Source organism: Crocodylus siamensis, chromosome 8 (assembly GCF_052110815.1).
Source record: "Crocodylus siamensis isolate JL-2025a chromosome 8, ASM5211081v1, whole genome shotgun sequence".
Lineage (NCBI taxonomy): Eukaryota > Metazoa > Chordata > Crocodylia > Crocodylidae > Crocodylus > Crocodylus siamensis.
The window spans coordinates 66,478,121-66,498,578 of record NC_143402.1 but is presented as its reverse complement, the minus strand read 5'-3'; the positions used below and the strand labels follow the sequence as shown (position 1 = coordinate 66,498,578).

Genomic DNA, 20,458 nt, shown 5'->3' with positions numbered 1-20,458 from the left:
AAACTTTGAAATCACCCTGGGAGGCAGACCAGGTGAGCTAACAAACTGAGAAATGAAGGACAGCCTATGATCTAGGAGCTAAACTTCATGAAATTCCTAATTAAGTGGAAAAGTGTTTGTTCTTTAAATCTATTCTGCTGCCTTCACAAAGACTTAGGACTCTGAGGAAATGGCTAGCCCTAAGGAAAGTTCTGGTCAGAGGAATAAACCCATTATGAACTAACAAAACAATACGCTGGGGGAAACGGAGGGGAAGGGGGCTGTATTTTAGCATGAGAGGTTGACCCTTGGTGTAGGACTCACCTGGTCTCTTGATGGGCTTTTTGGTGGGTGTATCCTTCCTCTTGTTCTGGATGGCAGGGGAGTAGGGGACCCCTGAGGAGGAACTGTTCTTCCGGAAATGCTCTTTCAGCCCTTTGATGGATCGGTCAAGCTGGCTAGAGCGGATTTGGTAGTAAACGTTCATGAAGTCTAAGGAGACAAGACAGAAGTTGGATTGGGACCAGAAATCAAAGTGTTTCCTACACAGTGAGGATGTTACTGCTGGACCTTTTCCCAAACCATGGTCCATCCATGAGGGACCCCAATCAAGAAGAGGTCAGTTCCCTTCTGAAAGCCCCCGCTTACAGATCTGCTAGGTAAGACTTGAGACTGGAGAAAATGAAGATAGATGGGAAAAAATACACTATCACCATACCCCTTTGGCTCACATCAGGATAGACAATGTAACAGTTTAACCCTGTGCAATACTTGTCTCACAAAGCCTGTGAACATATTTAATGCACTGCATGGTTGCTATAACCGCACACTGAAATGCAGGTTTGCGACCAATTACCATGTTAATAAGGAGGCAGTTAGCTGTATTAGTCTTTACATTGACTCTGTGCCCTACCTTCTGCCTGACTTCAAATTATATGGTTCAGAGACGCCTAACCTTTTCACAGGTAACAACCTATTTCATCAGATTGGACAAAGTAGGTCATTGCCTATGAAAGCTCAAGTTCACAGGGCAGCCAATAGGGGTGTGGGAAGCAGGCCCTATTCGATTCAGATTCAGCCTGAATCGGGGACAATGATTCAATTAGCCGATTCAGATCACTGATCCTGATTCGATTCGGCCGAGTCTGAATCTGAAGATTTGATGCCGATTCGGACCTAGACAGCTTTAAAAGCTTTTTCTACATACCTCGAGGTACCAGTGAGGCTTGTGAATGCTGCTATGTTGGGGCGCATGGAGCGTCCCACAGGAGTGGGGGGGTGGGGGGCCCCTCCACGTGTTTGGTGGCGAATCTGGAAGTGGACCAGAATTACTTTGGTCCACTTCCAGGTTTGCCAGGGAGTGTGCTGGGGGGGTGTCCCCTGCATCCTCCTGGTTCAGTGATTAGCTGCAGGGGGACCCCAGGTGCCCCCCCAGATGCAGGAGGCACCACTCGCCAAGCCGGGCGGGTGCAGGGGGCCCCCTGCATGCTCCCTGGAGGACCTGGAAGCGGACCAGGAGTGCTCCATGCGCCCCAGCATCGCAATGTTCACGAGCTGCCTGCTACCTTGAGATATGTAGAAAAAAAACCATTTAAAGTTGTCTCTGTGTCTGAATCTTCAAATCTTTCCGAAACAATTTGGAGGGTTCCAATTCGATTCAGAGAAATTAAAGGGTCCTCCAATTCAATACGGATTTGGATATTTAGCCACCGAATTGAATCAGGGACTGAAGTTTCGCACAGGCCTAGTAGCTAAGCCCTGTTATTATGTGGGCTTGGAAAATCCTGGCTTAAGAAAAAAAAAAAGGGTGGGGGAACAGAGATGTTTAAAGGTGGCAGAGACGTTTAGAAAAATCTTAAAATTAGCAACACTGAGGGGCCACTTCTTCAGTTCATCAACTTCTACAATGGCACATATGCACACCGCCAGTGTGAAGAATGGGGAATGGAGTCCAATGGAAGAGACTAGGGGCATAAGTACCTGAGCTGCTGCAAAGCCGCTTTGTGTGCTATCCTCCAACCCACTGTTTAGCTGCACCTTGTCTCCAGACCCCAGAGATTTTTTCCCCATCCCTACCAGAGTTCTCTTTTACAACTCCCTGCTGGACATAGCTGGGAATTGCTCCTCTCCACACAAACCCTCCTCTACTCCAAGTACTGGATGGGCCTTGCTCTCTCTTCCCTGAAAACTCCTATTCAAGTAAGTGATTTTACACATGCAAATGGTCTGATGCCAGAAAAAGATAAAATAAAAACCCCAACTATGTGCACGTAACTACACAGATGCATGTATCTTTGCAGAATTGAGGCCTAAGCTTCCAATTTCTCTTAAAAGAAAAAGAAAAGACACCAGGGCACTGAGGAAAGCACCAGGACTGATCAAACTGTATAAATATATTCTTAGACTTTTTTTTAAAGGGCTGGATTCTGAGTGGAGGAAACAATCAACTGTAAGCTCCAAAGGGTTACTATAAATAGTATACAAACACAGAGTTAAATGAAGAAAAAGGGGAGGATTTATAAGGAACTGGATCTAAACTGTTCCCTAAACATGCCTCCAAAAGACTAATCCCAAACTTTGTTTTCCTGCCTGCAGTTCTTTGTCAGCTACCAATGGCAGCAAGATCTCTTGGCTCTTGAGCTGAAGAACTACTATGAAACACAGACTTGAGTACAGAGGAGATGCGACTAGGGTGACCATACATCCCAGGCAAACCAGGACAGTGGAGGCTTCTGTACTCCAGGCCCAGCCAACTGGTCAAAAGTCCCAGAGCAGAGTCCAGTGGGCACCCACAGTGGCATGCCATACCAGGCAGGCAGGCAGGTGGGCACCACTGCTGCTGGTTGGGAGCAAGACAAGAAGACTGGAGTGCGATGGCCTACTAGCTGGCTTTAGGAGAGATATGGATCATCCTCCACAGACTGGGTAGGCTCCAGGAGCATGGCAGACATGGGGGAAGGAGACCACTGGAATGATCAAGAATGACATGCAACTGGTTCACTCAATGGTTAGCTTTAAAATTTACCTTGGTTTCTTCCAAACTCCACCAGCCAGCGAGAGATGCTGATGATGTCTTTCAAGGTGTTCTCAGGGAGCTGGTTCAACGGCATCTCTTCCTGCGTTTCAATCTCATCATCCCCACCGAGGTGGTCCAGGATGAGGATGGGTGGAACTGGCTTGGTGCATCGCGTCAACAGGCTGCGGAATTCCGATTCCAGGGATTCCTTCCCCCGCTCAAACAGGGATTTCTGGAGGAACAAGCAGCGAGGGAGAAAACAAACATGATGCTTCTACAACCGCTTATAGACATTGGAAAGATCCCACAACCCAGAGAAACTCCAACACCCACCTCAAAAACCCAGTGGGGCCTGCTGTGATGAGAGTTTCAAAGGAAAGGCACCAAACCAAACATCCAAATGTCACACTGCATTCCTTTAGCTGCTAGAGTTGAAAACCTGAACAGAAGCTGAAAGGCAGCACCTCTTCCATGGGAACGATCAAGGCTTTGACCTGGAGAGGGCACTCGGCTCTCTCACTGCTACAAATCCATCAAGTTGAGTGTGATTACATGGTTGTAACAGCAGAACCTGACCCCTGAATAAGGAAGTCATGACAGAGAGGAGAAAAGGCAGTGGCTGCAGCCGGTACAATTTTCCATCCTTTTCTTCACATCCCATTTATTTCTGATCATTGTAAGACTGGGATACACTGGTTCTGAAAGTGTCCCACAGCCCAGGCAGTTTAACAGAGACCAGTCTGTCACAGGGGAAGGGAGAATCCAAAATACCAGATTAAAAAAAATAGTTTAGTTCCTTCCTTGGTTCCCAGCAGTTCTTCTGCTATGTCAATTTTAGCAGCTGTGGTCTCAAAATACTTGGGTTAGAGATTAATGCTTCACACCGATAAAAGCCTGGATTGGAAGCTGCTTTCAAATTTAACTGTTCTTGAAATAGCAGCTGTTTAAACAATGCTAGGGGCTAGAGCAGGAGAACTGGGGCTAGCAGGACACTGCATATGAGATTAAAGTTTGATGGATATTACAAGCTGACAGGCTGAATGCCACCTTGTACTAACTGAGAGGGAGGCAAAAACTGATGTTCCCATTTGCAGATGGAGATGTGAGGCCCAGACTTCCATGATTCATCCAAGGTCATTTAGGAAGTCTGTGGTAAACGGAGGCTGGGGGTACCCAACCCAGGTCCTGTTAGACCATCTTTCACATGCATATTAAATGGACCACCAGAGCTACAGGCTAAGCCAGTGGTGCTCAAACTTCTGGTCTCATGGGGTTGGTTTGTGGGTCAGTCTGTAAGCCAGACCCAGCATGAGGTTGGCACATGGGTCAATCAGCAGGTATGACTAAGTAGATCAACCTGGCCCTGCATCCTGGATCAATCCCCAGAGTAACACTATATCCCAGCATGAGGGGCTGCATCGCTCCACAGGACTCCCCCCAAAAGTCTGGAAATTTGGTGGCGGAAATTTCCCGAACACTCCACTGCTGCCAACATTTCTGAACCCAGGGGGAACCCATGGGCTGGATGGTATTCCCCTGTGGGCTGGATTTGGCTCACGAGCCTCACGTTGAACATCACTGAGCTAATTCATTAGGACTCAAAAGGCATCTGGAGGATTTAAGCTCTCCATTTACATCCGGTGCAAACTCAAAGCACGCCACTGCTTGGACACCTTGGAAAGCTTGCCGTGCTTTCTGAAAGATTGCAAGTCTTGGATTCTGCATTAAGGAAAATGTTCTGTCCTTGACAGGAATAAATACACAAGTTAGCTGAAGACAAGAGACAGGATTTCAGCTACCAGCTACCACAGGTCTTCCCAATACAGGATGCAAGAGCAAACCAAGACGGTGCTTCAACTTTGGGCTAAGCAACTGAGGAGGAATCTGAAACACTGCTCCTACAAGCAGGCAGCCAACATATCTTCTTTTGCCGGCAACTGACAGCAAAGTTTGTGCTCACATAACCCGCCAGGATCTGCCGGTGTGCTACGTACCACTCGATTCAGTTCCGGGCTGTCAGGATTGTTGTCTTGGAAATACTCCACCGCCTTCTGGATTTTGTCCAAACAGGCCAAATACTCCACCAGCCTCCCTGAAGGGCTGCAGTGGAAATTGGGCATGGATGAGACAAGGAAGCAAGTGCAGACACTAATGATGAACTGGACAATATTTGGAACAAAAGCTTCCCACTGAGATGAAAGGGGATTTTGCTGTTACTGAGTGTTCCCTTTAAATATACAACTGGCATGCAGCGGGGCACTTACCCCAACTCAGTGTAACCATTGCTCAGTAATTACAGTGCACCCTGCCCTAAGCTTTGTGTGTTCATTAAGGGTCCTGCCCTCGTCCCTTAGAAAACATTACACCTCTAACAGCAACCTTGGAATTGGCAGGACTTAGTCAACCTGCTGCTTTAGAAGCCTTTAAATTGCTGGCTCCTAGTCAGTTTCTTAAATTACGCAGTTAAACAGAGTACAAGCAGTGTGGGTGCCACCGAGCTTTTATGAGCTTAAGCCGTTTTGGCCCTTATCTGAGGCCCCTGACACACACTAACACTGAAGATATGATTAACTTGTTAATCATGTCTTTAGTAGTGACATGGCCACATGTTCATTCCATTGATGGTGTTATAAAACCAGGAATAAGCACAATTATTACCCATATTTTATGTAATAACTTTGTTGCTAGTTCCTATCAGGTCTTTAATTGAACAGGCGGCCAGTGCTTTCAGTCTCTGGAGTGTAGCTGGGAGCACTGGTCAACTGACCGAGCGTTCCAGCTGGGGGAGCCCTGAGCAGCTGACAGAGCTCCCAGTTGTGGGAGCTCAGGGTGCTCCCCACCATGGCTGGGAGCCCTGTCAGTGTAGGGAGCTCCCATCCGTAGGGTGCACCATGAGCTCCCATGGCTGGCTGTGCCATCACCTGATGGAGCTCCCATATACAGAAGCAATGATTGCCAGGGCAGGAGGCGCACAGGATCATGATCCCAGGCTCCCCCCAGCCCTTCAATATAGTATGATGGGATCTGATGCTTGATCCCACAATCACCTCCTACTATGCATAGGATCTCATGCATGATCCCATCACACCTTATTTTTACTGTCTGTCAGTAGCCCAAGATGCAGAAAACTGAAGTTTGCTACAGCAAAAGCAACAGGTAATAAATTGGGATTGGCACTGTCATGCCATGAAGCAAAACAGTGCATTTATCTGAGACATGCAAGTGCAGTACACTATTCCTCTACTGTGTCCTGATACATATGCAGCTCTCTCAATAGGCATTTTGGAACAGCTGATTTTAAAAGATCTAGCTCACATATAGTGAGCTAGATCTCACTATATGTGGTAGTGGGTAGCCTAACACTGCTGTAAGTTCATAGATTCATAGATTCATAGATGCTAGGGTCGGAAGGGACCTCAATAGATCATCGAGTCCGACCCCCAAGTTCTACTCTGCAATGCTACAGGGGGTTGGAGCCATCAGTCTCTCACCAAACCAGCAAATGATGAGAATGCCGAGTAAGCAGAAGACACAGCTTCCAGCAGAAAGGAAGCCAGGCATATCACACAGCTGAGTTGGAACAATAACCTCCAAAAGAGGAAGCAGAACCCCTAGTCCAACCTGCCTACAAAGTCAGTGGAGTCTCCCAGGAAGCTAGAGGTTTTGTAGGAAATGTGAGGAATGGAACCCACAGTCTGGCTTCGAACTTGGCCTGGGGACCAAGTGCAGAATCTGTATGAACAAAATGGAGAGAAGAGCAAGCTCTTCCCCTCAGGGGGCACTGTTGATAGGTCTGGCTGACATGTCTGCAGCATGCAGTGGGACAAAGGTCCTGGAAATGTATAAAAGAGTACTGAGATCACTAAGATCCTTGTGGGATCCAACAACTCCTACTCTTCTAAACAGCAATGACATCCAGCAACACAGCTGAGGACAGCAGTGTACTGCAGCTGGACTCACCCTTCCTTTATGATCTTCTCGGTGTCCTTTGCCACGTGGTAGTAGCTAATGACATGATCCAAGCAGGACAGGGTCTTCTCGACGTTCTCCTGCAGGCGCTGTAGATTCTCAGTCTGCTTATGCACAGGGATGATTGAGTTCTCCAGCCTCATCAAGCGACTCTCAAAGGAGGAGAGGATGGAAACCTACAAGCCAAAGGAAAAAGGGGAACAGACAGCAGAACTACACTGTGGCCTAGCAATTAGAGAAGGGAGCAGGGAATCCTGAACTCCCAGCCTCTATTCCTGCTCTATTATGGATTTACTACAGCTCCCTAGGCAAGTCACTTAACCTGTCTATCCTGATCCAATTCATCTCCTCTTCTCTAGGGCTAGGTTTCATAACATCAGCTGTGTCCCACTGGAACCATGAGACTGGCAACCAGTCATGGAAAGGCTCACAAGCATAGGAAGACAGACTTTAAAGGAGACAGACCTCAGCCACAGAACTCGTGAACAAATGAGTTAATAAAAAGCCACAAAAATCATTGTATTCAGGACTAAGTGCAAAACTCAGCTCTTCAACCCAGTTTGCTAATGAATTCCTCTTTAACAGTTAAAAAAATAGAAACAGAAAAACCAACAACAAACCTGTTGCTGTCTAGAGAAAGTTACTTGTGTTTCCGCATACATGGGAGACGCTCAGATGAAGGGAGTTGTACAGGAACCTAGAGGGACTAGATCTTCACAAAACAACAGGCTTCTAACCAACTACCTTTATCACCTTTCCTCTTTCACCAAGAGGTCTAATGCATCACATATCTTATAACTCTTATATCAGGTACCAAAAACTGCATCAGTTTCCCAAAAAAATCCTATCAAGGTATAGTCAGACAAACAAATTACTACCTAGTAAGACAGGGTGCAGGTTGGCAGATCAGCTACTGCATGATAACTGCTCATGCTATAACACTGCAGCAAATAGGACATGACCCTCCACGGAAGCAGGGAATGATGCTTCTCACATACTGCAAGACCACAGCACACAGGTGGGCAATTACCACAGAGCAGCTGAACCATAATAAATTCACACCCCAATTTATCTCTGCATAATTTGTTCATTGGCCCATTGTTTTAACAATACAAACAAGATACTAAGCAAACTGTATCTTTCTTTTTTCACTGAATTCAGGGATTTGACTTACCATGTTTTTTGTGAGCTGATCACTTTTTTCCAGGCTCTCCTTTATAAAAGACAGTGTTTCTTCTTCCTGGCATTGGTATAGAAAGAAAAAAAAAAAAAAATCAGTTCTGCAGCACAGGTGAACTTCCAAAGCTCAGAGGCTATTTCCCAGCATTTCTAACTCCTCCTAGAAGGAACATCCTGGCAAATCATTTTAGACCTAATGTTTAGGTTCTGCTTAAATGTATTTACCCTAAAGGAAGCAACATAATCAGTGCGACCTAAACACACAATTTAAATAAGGGAAGGTTTTCTGGGGTTAGGCTCTCTCCTTGGGCACAATGAGCCTCAATGCAACGATGTACGGCTTGCAGTCAGGAAGCCGGAAGCAAAACCTATGGTGCAGGTACAGAGCACAGACAACTTTGGTCCTGGTGTCTGCTTCCTACGCTCGCTCCGTGTCTGACATGCTCCAAGTTCAATTTCAACATGGCTCAGCAGTTTGCCTTGTGCCCACCAATGGATGCAGCAGGTACAAACTGAGTGGCAGAATAGGTTTGTGCCAGTCTGGCAGGGCACCGCATACAGTACATACCCTGAACTAACCTGTCTGCTGCATGCAGAGTGGGAAGAGCCAGATTCAGTCCGTGCACCGCATGCAGCACACAGGGCCAGGGCCAAGGGCCAGACCCAAACATGCCCTATGCAGCATATGGGGTCAGTCCAGGGATCCATGGGCTGTATCATAAGGCTCTGTGGGCTCGATCCAGCCTGTGGGCCATGCTTGACAAGTCTACTCCCTCTCATATATACATACATACACACACACATACATACATATATATACACATTATATACACACACATCTCTACATATATAGATAGATCTATAGCTAGACATCTATGGATAAGATATAGATATACATCTATATGTGGACAGAGATCTCTGTATCTATAAAGAGATAGATAGCATATAAATCTACATGGATAGAGCTCTATCTACACATACAGGTAAGGTTTTGTGCAGACTCTCTCTTCTCCATGCCTCCGCTGACCATAGGCTTTCTTTAGCACACACAAATATACACGCATGTGTGCACGCACTCTCTCTCTAGGTATATATCTATATCGAGAGAGAGCGTGCATGTATGTACGTGTGTCATATATACTACTTGTCATATATAACACAGAAACAGACACAGATACATGTAGCGCACACCTATATGCAGACATGGCACATATGTGTAGAGACATGTAGGGAGCGTGGGCGCACCCAAGCTGCGCAGCTCCCCAAAGCTGGGACTACAGTGACTGCACTTGGTGCTCACCAGGCTGCAGCTTAATCCGGAGCAGGGTCCGGGCCCCGGGGCAGGCCGGGGGTGCAGCGTGGGGTGCGCCAGGCCTGCAGCCGGGTGGGTGTGTGCGTCCAGGCCCGGGGGGAGCCACCCCCTGGGAGCCCGCCCCGCCCCCCCTACCTGCTTGAGCTTGCCCTCGATCTCCCTGCGCCGCGCGGACGCCTCCTCCGTGGGGACCATCCCGCGAAACAGCCCGGGCCGCAGCAGCCTCCACCACCCACTTCCGCCCGACCCGGCCGCGGCCCCGTCACCGCCGCGCCGCCATCTTGAGAGTGGCAACCCCCGGCCCTTACAGCGTTGGCAGCCATCTTGGGAGTGGCAGGAACCGGCGCACAGGTGCGCTGCATGGAGACGCAAGGTGCATGCGCGCCTCCAGGGAGCGGCCATATTGGGAGTGGCAGTGGCCCGGGGGAGGCCGTCTTGGGAGTGTCGTTGCTTTCCAGGAGTGTTGGCTGCGTGCGTCCCTAGTGATGAGTAGGGAGCAGATGCGGAATATGCTGGGCATGTCTTGGCGGTTGCACCCCTTCCTGCCTCCGACAGAACAGTGTCAGGCAAAAGTGAGGTTCACCTGCATGCATCAGGGGCCTTTCTCTCTTCTCCTACCCCGTGCGCACGATCCTAGCTAGCCCCTGCACAGCATCTCATTGCTGGGTGGCAGTCCTTGACCCGGGAGGATGGCGCTTTTCTCTGCATTCTGCCTGGGGAAACTGAGGCACAAGGCAACAAAGTGAATTCACTTTCCATCTCCCAGCAGGCCGCTTCGGGCCCAGGCCCTCCGAGTCTTCCAGTTCAAGTGACCACATTTTAGGGAGACGCTTCTGGGGCCCACAGCTGGCTAATAGCAGCCCGTGTCCTTGGCACCAGCTGGTCAGCTTCCAGGCCTGTCCAATGCTGGACCCAATCCTACACCGATCTGGGCTTCGCTGTTCAAATTTGGGACTCGCATCCCATTAGAAAGAGTCCTAGAGAACTCTGGGACAGCCTGAAATTTGGCCCTGGAAAACCCAGGACTGCTGATGGATGAAACACCTCATGTTGTGCCTTATCCACAAGTTCATGATGTTGAGTAGCAGGAAATCAGGAGTAACGGCCCCTGGTTTCTTTTTGCTAGTGCTGCTAGTGACTTTCTGGTCAATGCTGGATAATCTCTTTATCCCATCATTTATTCCTCTCGCTCTCTTTTTCGCTCTCAGCATGCCTGAAGATGCCATTTACCAACCTCTCAGAGGTGTCACGAAGATTAATGCTTTCACCTATTCTGCAATACTTGAATGGGAAAGGCCATAAAAGTGCTCAGCCCTGTTAATGGATGTCACAGTGTCTTGTGCTGCTGCCACTAAAAAATAGCTAAATGCCAGGGTGACGACTCTCACCTCAGTGCCTAACTGCTGCTGACGCACAGAAATGCCAATTAGCCCTAATAGGTGCTGTACACTGCTCCCCCTGCACATGGAGATGAGAGGAGGTCCCTAGACACTCCCGCTCATTTCAGGAGTTCACATGAGCACCCTGACCTCATATACCTTCCTCCTGATAATTCTCATCCCAATGCAGTCTTTTCTTCCTGCAGTAGAGAGGCTCTCAGGTGCTACGGGGAGCAGGGGCACAGAAACACTTTGCTAGATTGGAAATGTGTAAGAAGAGATAGGCAGCATCCCCTGGGAGCCTCTAGCTGTCAGCAGGTCTCAATGCGACCCGTGCCTTCCAAGTGGAAAATGCTGAGAGAACTGGAAGTCCAACATCATGACTGTGATCATGAGGATGATGGCAGGAGAGTGACAGCAATGGGATCAATTCCCAGCGCTGCTCAAGTGCCAGAACTGTGCAAAATGCAGCATGTCCACCAGATGTCCCCTGGAACCAACTTTCCTTCTCTACATCCTCAAGGGGGGAGAGTTAGACAGCTAGAGTGGCTCTGTGGCCAGCACCATCCTGAAAGAACTGAAGACAGGGACCTCCAGTAGCCATGGAGCAAAACTATTTTAACAAATACAAAGTATCCAAACTAGCCCTTTCACTCCCCCCTTCACCATACGCACCTGCTATTTAGTGTTCATTTGCAGTGGGAGAAAAGATCTTGCTGCTGCCGAATGAGCTGAATATTATACCATACTGAGAACAGATCTGCATACAATTTCATGGATTTCATAGACATCAGGGCTGGAAGGGACCTCAGAAGATCATCGAGTCCAGCCCCCTGTCCAAAGGGCAGGAAGTCAGCTGGGGTCATAGGATCCCAGCAAGATAAGCATGCAATTTACTCTTGAAGGTGTTCAGTGTAGGTGCTTGAACCACCTTCGGCAGCAGGCTGTTCCAGACCTTGGGGGCTCGGACAGTAAAGAAATTCTTCCTTATGTCCAGCCTGAAACGGTCTTGCAGGAGTTTGTGACCGTTCGACCTCGTCATCCCTTGGGGCGCTCTGGTGAACAAACGTTCCCCCAGATCCTGGTGGTCACCCCTGATAAACTTATAGGTGGCCATCAGATCACCCCTGAGCCTGCGCTTTTCCAGGCTAAAGAGTCCCATGGCTCTCAGCCTGTCATCGTAAGGTCTGTTTTCCTGACCTCTGATCATGCGTGTGACTCTTCTTTGCACCCTTTCAAGCTTCTCCACATCCTTTTTGAATTATGGGACCCAAAACTGGACGCAGTACTCCAGCTGCGGCCTCACCAAGGCCGAGCACAAGGGGGGAACGACGTCCCGGGATTTGCTTGAGAAGCATCTATGGATGCACGCCAGCGTTTTGGTCACTTTACTAGCTGCAGCATCGCATTGCAGGCTCATGTTCATCTTGTGGTCAATGATGACCCCACAAGTCTCTTTCTTCCGTAGTGCTAGCCAGTGTAGCACTGCTGAGCCTATAAGGAAGCTGCAGATTTTTTCCCCCAAGGAATTTAAATAGATTTGCATGTGATTAAGTCAAAAAGCCAAGAAGGAAGGGGGAAATGGACCTCTTACATGGGAGTATACTGCTTGTGCCTAAAAACCTGGCATAAAGAGAGGAGGAGGGAATTTCCCTTGCTGGCTCTTTGCAGCTGGGATCCAGCACTACAGTAGGGAGCAGCATAGGTGTGAGAAGAAGGAAGCTTGAGGTGATGCTTGTTAATAAATCAGAGCACCAGTCATTTGGTACGTAGGCAGCACCAAGCACAATGGGGCCAGAGCTGACTGAGGCGACACACTGGTCATAAAATGAAAGCAACTGGATTTTGCCCTTCTAAAGTATCTGACCTGTCAACAGGCTTTCCCGGTAACTAATGGCATCTCTGAGCTGCCCTGCGGGGTAGGAATGATCAGCCTTATTTTGCTGAGGGAGAAACGAAAGCAAAGGGGTGTGCCCAGTGTCCCTTAACAAGGCAGTTATAGCTATGAGGCCAGAAACCAGGAATCCTTATCCAGTTAACCCTGCTCCAGATCTGTCCTGCATAGCCTTTCGAGGAGAAAAAGCACCATGCCCCTCGGTGCATCCATCTTCTGTCCCCTGCTGGCAGTTAGGGACAGGATTTTAATTGCACTGCACCTGGCACTGACTTTTCTTGCAGCTCCTTGTGCTGCTCGCAGCAGTCAGGATTGTTGCAATTTCTGGGGTGCTGCCCTTGGCTGAGGCCCCATCCCCTCACTCTGGGTGGCTAGATTTTACCTGCTATTGGTCAAGCCCTCCTGGAGACTTTGAGCGAGAAGGGAGAAGCCCCCTCTCACTTGTCTTCCCTTTGGCACACATTGATTATTCTCTCTCCCCATAGCTTGGTGGGAGCTGAAATTAGTCTTTGTTCAGTAACTTCAGTTTCTATTGCAGAAAGCCTTATCATGTGGCAAACAGCTGTGTTTGTGCAACTGCCTCTTTGAATGGGGGGGCATATAACTGTGTTTTCTGCATGCAAAATTGCTGGCTGGTGACTGCGTTAACATATTTATTTCTCAGGCTCAACTGAGGTGGCAGGGCTGCAGAGGTCTGTTTGACATATATAGATAGAAACTTCTTCAAGGCATCTTCTTCCTCTGCTGATCTGGTGCGTGCATCCTGTATCCTATTGCTGTGGCAGCGACACACTTTATCTTAATGAGATCTGAGGCATAAGCGGAACCACAGCAATATTGGAATTGTTTCTTTCCCTCCAAATTGCTGCTGTGTTTTTGCTGTATTGCTGATCTGGCTGCATAAATAGTGTTTTTTTTCTGTCTTAGCTTGCAGGCTTGTTTAAGGGGTCACATAGCTGAGAGGGTCACTAACCAGAGCTTCAGGAAATCTTTCCTCTTTCCACAGCATGGAATCACTGTGAGTGTTTGCTCCTCCTGCTGTCCCACTCATCCCCTATGAGGTTTGGATGCTAGAGGTGCTGCCTTGACCCTGGCCTTGACACCATCGCTTTGTGTGAGGGTCTCCTGGATAGGACTTGAAGTGTAAAGGACCAGCAAAAAGGCTTTGCTTACCCCCTGTGGGATGGCTTGGCCCACTGACGGAAAGAGGAGGAGCTGGGGAAAGAGAACCACGCAAGCTGTTTCTCAGGCACCAACCCTTGTCCCCTGCACCCAACCTCCCCTCACTGTTTTCGCTAGAGCCAGGAACTGAATTTATGTTGCAGAAGGTCTTGTGAAGGGGCAGGGCTTATAGTGTCTGGACCAGTCTTCTTGTCTAGGAAGCACCTGCCAATTATCAGTTGGTCACATAATCAAGTCTGTACTATAAATAAAAACCACAGATAAGCATCAATCTCTGGTAAGGCACTGTTCACCCATACAGCACCAGTCCAAATGCAAATATCACTGCATGAAAGATAAACTGTCAGAGCACTGATTGCTGATAAAATGCAAAGGGTCACCGAATGAGGGCCTGCTAAAGTAAAACAAAACAACCCAATAGTTATATTCAAAAGTAAATGAAAAAGAAGACTCTGGGATTGTGTGGCTCTGCCACTGATGTGCTGTTAGGATATTGGAGCCCTTCATCTCCAGGTCTCCAGATTCAAGCCATGCCACACTGGTAATGGCTGGAAACATTCACCCGCTGATGACTCTTCAGTAGCCCAGGAAATGCCCACAGGACAAAAGAAATCACTGTTATCCATCTCATCATGACTGCTGACTTCACTCCTTGGAGCAGCAGTCTCCCTATATGAAGGTTGAGGCCTGCCGGTGTGTTTGGGCAGGAGAAGTCTGCCCTGGCATTGCAGAGGCAGAGGACATTGAACTGTGGGCTTGTCAGTAGTCTCATCTCTATCTGTGGGACAGGTCTTTAGGTCTGGCAGGCTTTGCTTAACCTGTGCCAGAATGGAACCAGGCCTGTCCTCACCTGAGTGACAGCCTTTGATCCTTCCAGTGTCCCCGATACCTAGACCTAGCAAGAAATTCCTAGGAAGAGGTTTTGCATGCGATGGTCTGCCTGACAGGCCTGGACACCAAACTTTTCCATCTGCAAAGCCAAATGGGTAGGGACAGCCACAGTGAAAACTTCCCCCGTGCTGCCTTATCCATGTCCCTTCCCAGGCTGCTGTCAAAGCTGAAGAGGAGTGGGAAAAGACAGCCAGGCTCATATGTTACCTCCATCTTGAATGAGGAGGAAATAAAAGAGGCCAGATTCCTTTTGGTGCCCTGCATATGAGCCCAGCAATGAGCCTATGCCACTGCAGGAAAAAAAGACACAAGGGACTAGAAGACAAAAGCCAGGGAAACCAATTGTGCCATGTTGACCTCTCAGTAAAGTCACAGAGAAGCTACTGATCCTCTACAGCAAATTAATGTGCAGTAATGGCCTCTCTACACAGACCTCAGGGCTATTTAGAAGCCAGAAGGAGCTGGTAGCTTTTCCAGGTGGAGCGGTTAGCTCTTTCTTGGCTGAGCACTCAGCCCTGGTATGAGCTGTACCAGATATGACCACTCAGGTGGCAAAGGCCACCACTGGAAAGCTGAAGATGGCAGGGGGAACATCCGTTCTGTAGGGCGTTCCAGTCCACTCTAGGGGCTAACTGGCTCTGGGTACAGCTCTGGAGCTGATCCAGATTTGAGGGTTACTGTCAACCCATCAGCCATGTGAGCCACACTACCAACCACTGGGAGTAAGAGCCATGATGACCCAATTTCTTATAGCACTGTCCGTTGAGTCATAGATTTGTCCTTTGTCCACAGAAACAGAAGCTGTCTACAAGCACTGCATGGGGAGATGGTAGACAGCACAGTGTCCAGCCATGGTTGTAGTGTGATTTGCAACTATGCTAGTTCTGGATGTAATGGTCAGTCCTAACTACTGTATGAGGACCCAAGGTAACATGCGTTGCAGAGCTGTGCCCTACACACAAACAGCCCATGCTTTAACCATATCCCTGATTGTGACTCCTTGGCTAGAATCCAAAGAGCAGACTCTCTGCTATGACCCTCCGAAAGCTGAGCGCAGAGGTGCCCGTGCCTCCCAGATTCTGCCTTGCTCTGGTGGGCAGGCCTGCTGCAGCATAAATTAGAATAGCTGCAGGAGCTGCTTGATGTGTAGGAGCATGAGCTGGCTCCAAAGGTCTCCTTGGCACCTCAGAACTGCCAGACTCCCCCCACCCCCACTAATCATACTCCCGCTCCCAGCTCAACCCTAAAACTGGGTACCACGGGGCAGAGGTGCCTTTTCTTACCTAAAGGACCACCAAAAAGGGGACCTCACAGCGGGGCCTCAAGGTTGTAATATCCCAGTTTGGAAGTGTGGTTAAAACCCATTCCCCACTTCAGTTCCCTACTGAGCTATGATTATTGGGCTGCAGTCAGACCCCTGCCTATGACCAGGAACTTTTGAATTGGTCGGCCAACTGGCAGCAGACAAGTGGCACAGAGTGGATAAGGCCCAATAATTTGCAGGACTCAGTGCCCACCCTCTTGTGCATACTAATGACGTCCACTGAGGCTTTTCTCCATAATTACTGCTGTTGTTGCGGGGTGGGTCAGTAAGTACCCATAAAAATTATCCCTCAGTTATGCAGGGTGGGTCAGGACTTCCTCAGGGATCTGCTCCAGCCTGATAGGTGAATACAGCTTTTCCTGCTGCCATGGCTTTGCGAGGAACCTTTCTTCAGAAAGGCTGAAAAGAGGAGACCTGAAGAGTCAGCCGTGGTCAACTGAAGCCAGCGCAGGGGCTTTGGCGGAGGGTTGAGTCATCAGTTCTCTTCATTGTGCAGAAATCCCCCTTCTTACGAGCGTGATGGCAAGGGGGGGAATGCAGACCTCATTACTGCAGGAGTCAGGGCAGACTAGCCTGATTAAATGAAACAATAATACTGCAGTGCCTCGGAGGGCGCTTGATTGTCGGGAGGGAGGAGGAGAGCTTTTGGAGTGGCAAGACAGGTGTACGTGCTCATTGCTCAACTCTAGCAGCAGGAGCCACGTTCAGGAACAAGGGGAAGTAAACATGGGGGGAAAAAACCCCTCTCTGAACTGGAAACTGTTCGTCAGTGGTGGTTGGCCTGGGGTGTCTGTTGTGCAACGGTAACAATTTTGTTTGCAGTGGTTGCTGAACAAAGCCAGATATGCTAACCTCAGAATGTCACAGCCATCAGACCCGAGCTCAGTGGCTGTGAAGATATGGTGCAGTGCAAGGCATTTACTGCTAGCAAGCCAGAGACTGCTTTTAAAGGGGTAAATAAATAGCAAATATCCTAGGCATGAGGAAGCAGCTACAGCTTGGAGCGCTGCAGTAGTTTGTTTGTTTTTTCCCTGGGCATTACAGGCACTTGGCAAACTTTTCCGAAGTCAGTCTCATAACACATGGGTAAGGTCAGGCAGTTCTGCTCTCCAGGTGGGGAAACTGAGGCCTGGAGAGAAGTGACTTGTCCAGGGTGAGATCATGAGTCAGTGGCAGAATTGGAAATGGAAACCACAGCTCTCCGACTACTTGTCATGGGTTTTAGCTACTGGACCACTGGTATTTGGCCAGGGTGCTGCAGCACCCTGCTGTGAGATCCTTTTAAGGGTTCTTCAAGGTGCCAGGCAATATTAGCACTTTTAGGTGTGCATACTCCTACACGTGGTTCATATGAGAAACCCAGAGATTTCAAGTAGGTGTCCACATGGTCCAAAACATTTTGTACTGTTGTGGGGTTTCCAAATTCTTTGCAACAGGGAAATTGCTCCAGTATTTTTCCGTAGTCAAAAAGCAAGTGAGCGCTAAGACAGCTGGGCATTTTCCAAGGGGTGCCCTGAGTCTAACAAGGTAGACAACCACTGCTTGGATAAGTACTCTTTTCCAAGTATGCAAGGGCTCAAAGGATATCACTTTGACTAAATTCTGACAAAACAGAGCCCAAATATCAGCAGCTCAGAAAACTAATGGTTTCCTTCCCCTCCCTTCTGGTTAAAGACCTTTCTAATGCCACAAAAAGATTCCTGCTTAATATTGGTCCTTCCTCTATTGCAAAATAAAATAAGCCCCAAGAACCCTTGCCATTAGGGTAAGTCTTGTATATAGAGTCATGTAACCCCCCTGAGACCACAGAGAGTACATGCATGACTCTTGAGGTACATGTGACATTGGATCATGGCCTGCAATGCCAAGTTTTGCAATAAACCACAACGCAAAAAGATTAATGTATCAAGAAGTCTCCAAAAGGCTTTGCATTTGATGTGGGAGAGAGCATGAGATCAGAGCATGGAGGAGCCAGGATTAACATAAAATTACAAAACCTTCATTATTGCTTGAAGGGACATCCCAGACGGGGAGCTCCCCCCCTCCAGGTCCTGCCTCCCCCTCCCATGTGACCTCATGGTGCCCTAGAATGATAGAACGCGTGGGAACAACACCCGCCCCCCCCCCAATACCACCAAAAACACCTCCTCCCCATAGCCCTGTTTCACGACACAGACACAGAGTCTATTATCCATTTCGTTGGGTCATTCAGATTTCAACAGCGATTAATCTTTAGCCAGAAAATCATGAGCTCAGATCTTTGTAGAAGTTCACAGGTTTCATTGCCAGGGTTAAAATAAGACAGAGAGGGTGACAGAGGGAGAGCGCACATGCCTACTTGCATGTATGTGTGAGCAGGTGTGTATTTTGATGCCCATGGATTTGAAGATGCAAAATAGAAGAAAGGGTCCATTATGGACTTCTCCCTGGAAAAAAAACCTCAGTTGGAACTTGAATTTCTATTCAGACCACTTCTGGCCCATGAAAAAGGCCTTGATGAGGCTAATATTGCAAGGTACTGCAAGTCCTTAGTGCCTGTCAGGATTTGGCCCCCTGCCACTTGATGGCTAGCAAATGGTTTTTAGAGGTTTGCTTTTGGGAACTGGTTTGTAGGTAAAGTAGATATGCATTAGAATAATGGTTCAGGGCAATGGCAAAGGTTAATTGATTTCTAAAGGCCTATTTGTGCGAGTCTCCTCCAAGGTCCACTGTGTCTGACAGGCAAGTAGCAAGCAGACACACAGGCCGGCGAATGGAAGACATGTACCACGCTGGTCCGTAACAGAGATAAGGGACTCAGCAGCATTGGCACTAGGACACAGTGCCTGAGTGCAGAGCCCTTGGGATTTCTGGTTTTGGTAGATGAACCAAATTAGGAGAACACCAGAAAGAACCAAATTAGGAAGTGTGAATGCGATGGGTTTGTGAAACAAGGGAATATACTGACAGGACAGAATGTAGACAGTATGATGACCTGGGTTCCTGGGTTCCCCTGATAAAAATGGCAAATTCTCTGATAAACAGTCATAAATTCTCTGATAAAACCCCCAAACTCTGTTATTAAAATGAAAGGCCCCCCACAGCCCCCTGGCCCTGCTGGTGCCCTTCACTTCTACCCCCATAGCCCCTGCTCCCCCAGCCCTGCTGGAGGGGCCCCCAGCTGCCAGGCCTATGGGGTCAGGGACCCAGGTGCCAGCCCCCTGCCCCTGGCAGGAGGTGGTGGATGCTGCAGTGAAACAAAGCCTGGCTCTCCCTCCCCCCATCTGCCTACTGAGGGCTTAGCAGGCGGTGCTCCCTGCCGGTGCATGCACTGCCAGTGGAGGCAGGGGGATCTGTGCTGTGTGCAGGGTGGGCACAGGCTGCTCACTGTGGGCTTGGGCTCCCCACCCTGCTGCTCTCCCCTGGGGCCTCCACAGCCTGGTGGATGCACAGGCAGGGGGCAGCTCACCAGGGCAGCACAGAGCTCACAGTGGCAAGCAGCTTCCTGTATGGCCCCACTCTGCCCTTCAACACCTGGTCACACCTGTGTGGCCGGGGAGGCCCCAGGAGAGGGCAGTGGGGTGCCCCACCCTGCACACAGATCTGGGGGGCATGGGGCCTTCTGCCCCCTGCGCAGTAGCAAGGAACCAGTCCCTCCCCTCTGCCCCCCTGACGAAGTGCCCGTGGCTCAGTCCTGCTCCCCAAGCCCCGTGCACCACCTGGCTGGGCAGCAACTCCAGCCCCAGCTGTGCCCAACTCATTCCCTCCCAACGGGGGCCTCACTTCCCCACTCCCTCCCCACTTATCTGCAAGAGCTGCTCTCCAGGCTGCCCGGTGGCCACGTGGAACATGCACATGGTTCCCCCTGCCTGACCACCCTCCTTCTGCTGCCCCCAGCCCCTTGCAGACTGGAACTCTGCCGGCCTACAGAGAGCTCTTTGCAAAATTGCAAAATCCATGGGTTTCTCCACTAAAATGAGAAGTCCGCATTTTTCTCCATTAAAGGGGGAAATCTGCATTTTACTCTATTTTTCTGTGGGAAACAGAAAACCTGGATCCCTGATGCTGACCACAGAGAGACCAGTCTGTGATGCCCAAAGATGAAGAGTCATCCGAGGAGAGAAAAAATACAAAAGGAGGGATTTTAGAGGAGCAAAGTGTCCCCAAGAGGGGAACCCAAGGCCACCATGGACAGAGGGCACACTGCCAGCATGTATCACCCACCCCACTGGGGGGGGGGCGGGGGGCGGAGGAGTTAGGCCTCAGCCTCCAACCTCCAGGCTGCTGACATCTGACATTCAAGAGACAACCTCAAAGTGAAGCTCACCTACTGGCCAGACATACCTTCCCTTTG

General features: G+C 49.2%; 1 protein-coding gene across 10 annotated transcripts in view; it reads right to left on the bottom strand.

Moving 5' to 3' along the window:
• Window positions 1–9,711, bottom strand: part of EXOC7 (exocyst complex component 7) — a 30,562-nt gene extending 20,851 nt beyond the window's left edge. For all 10 annotated transcript variants that reach the window (XM_090059697.1, XM_090059691.1, XM_090059693.1 and 7 more), the window contains exons 1-6: window positions 9,591–9,711; window positions 8,139–8,204; window positions 6,956–7,140; window positions 4,990–5,095; window positions 3,005–3,227; window positions 304–471 (exon numbers count right to left, since the gene is read on the bottom strand). In XM_090059697.1, the coding sequence (XP_089915823.1) occupies window positions 304–471; window positions 3,005–3,227; window positions 4,990–5,095; window positions 6,956–7,140; window positions 8,139–8,204; window positions 9,591–9,650 (808 nt within the window). In that variant the 5' untranslated portion in view covers window positions 9,651–9,711. The remainder of the gene's footprint in view (window positions 1–303; window positions 472–3,004; window positions 3,228–4,989; window positions 5,096–6,955; window positions 7,141–8,138; window positions 8,205–9,590) is intronic.
• Window positions 9,712–20,458: the final 10,747 nt, after the last annotated feature.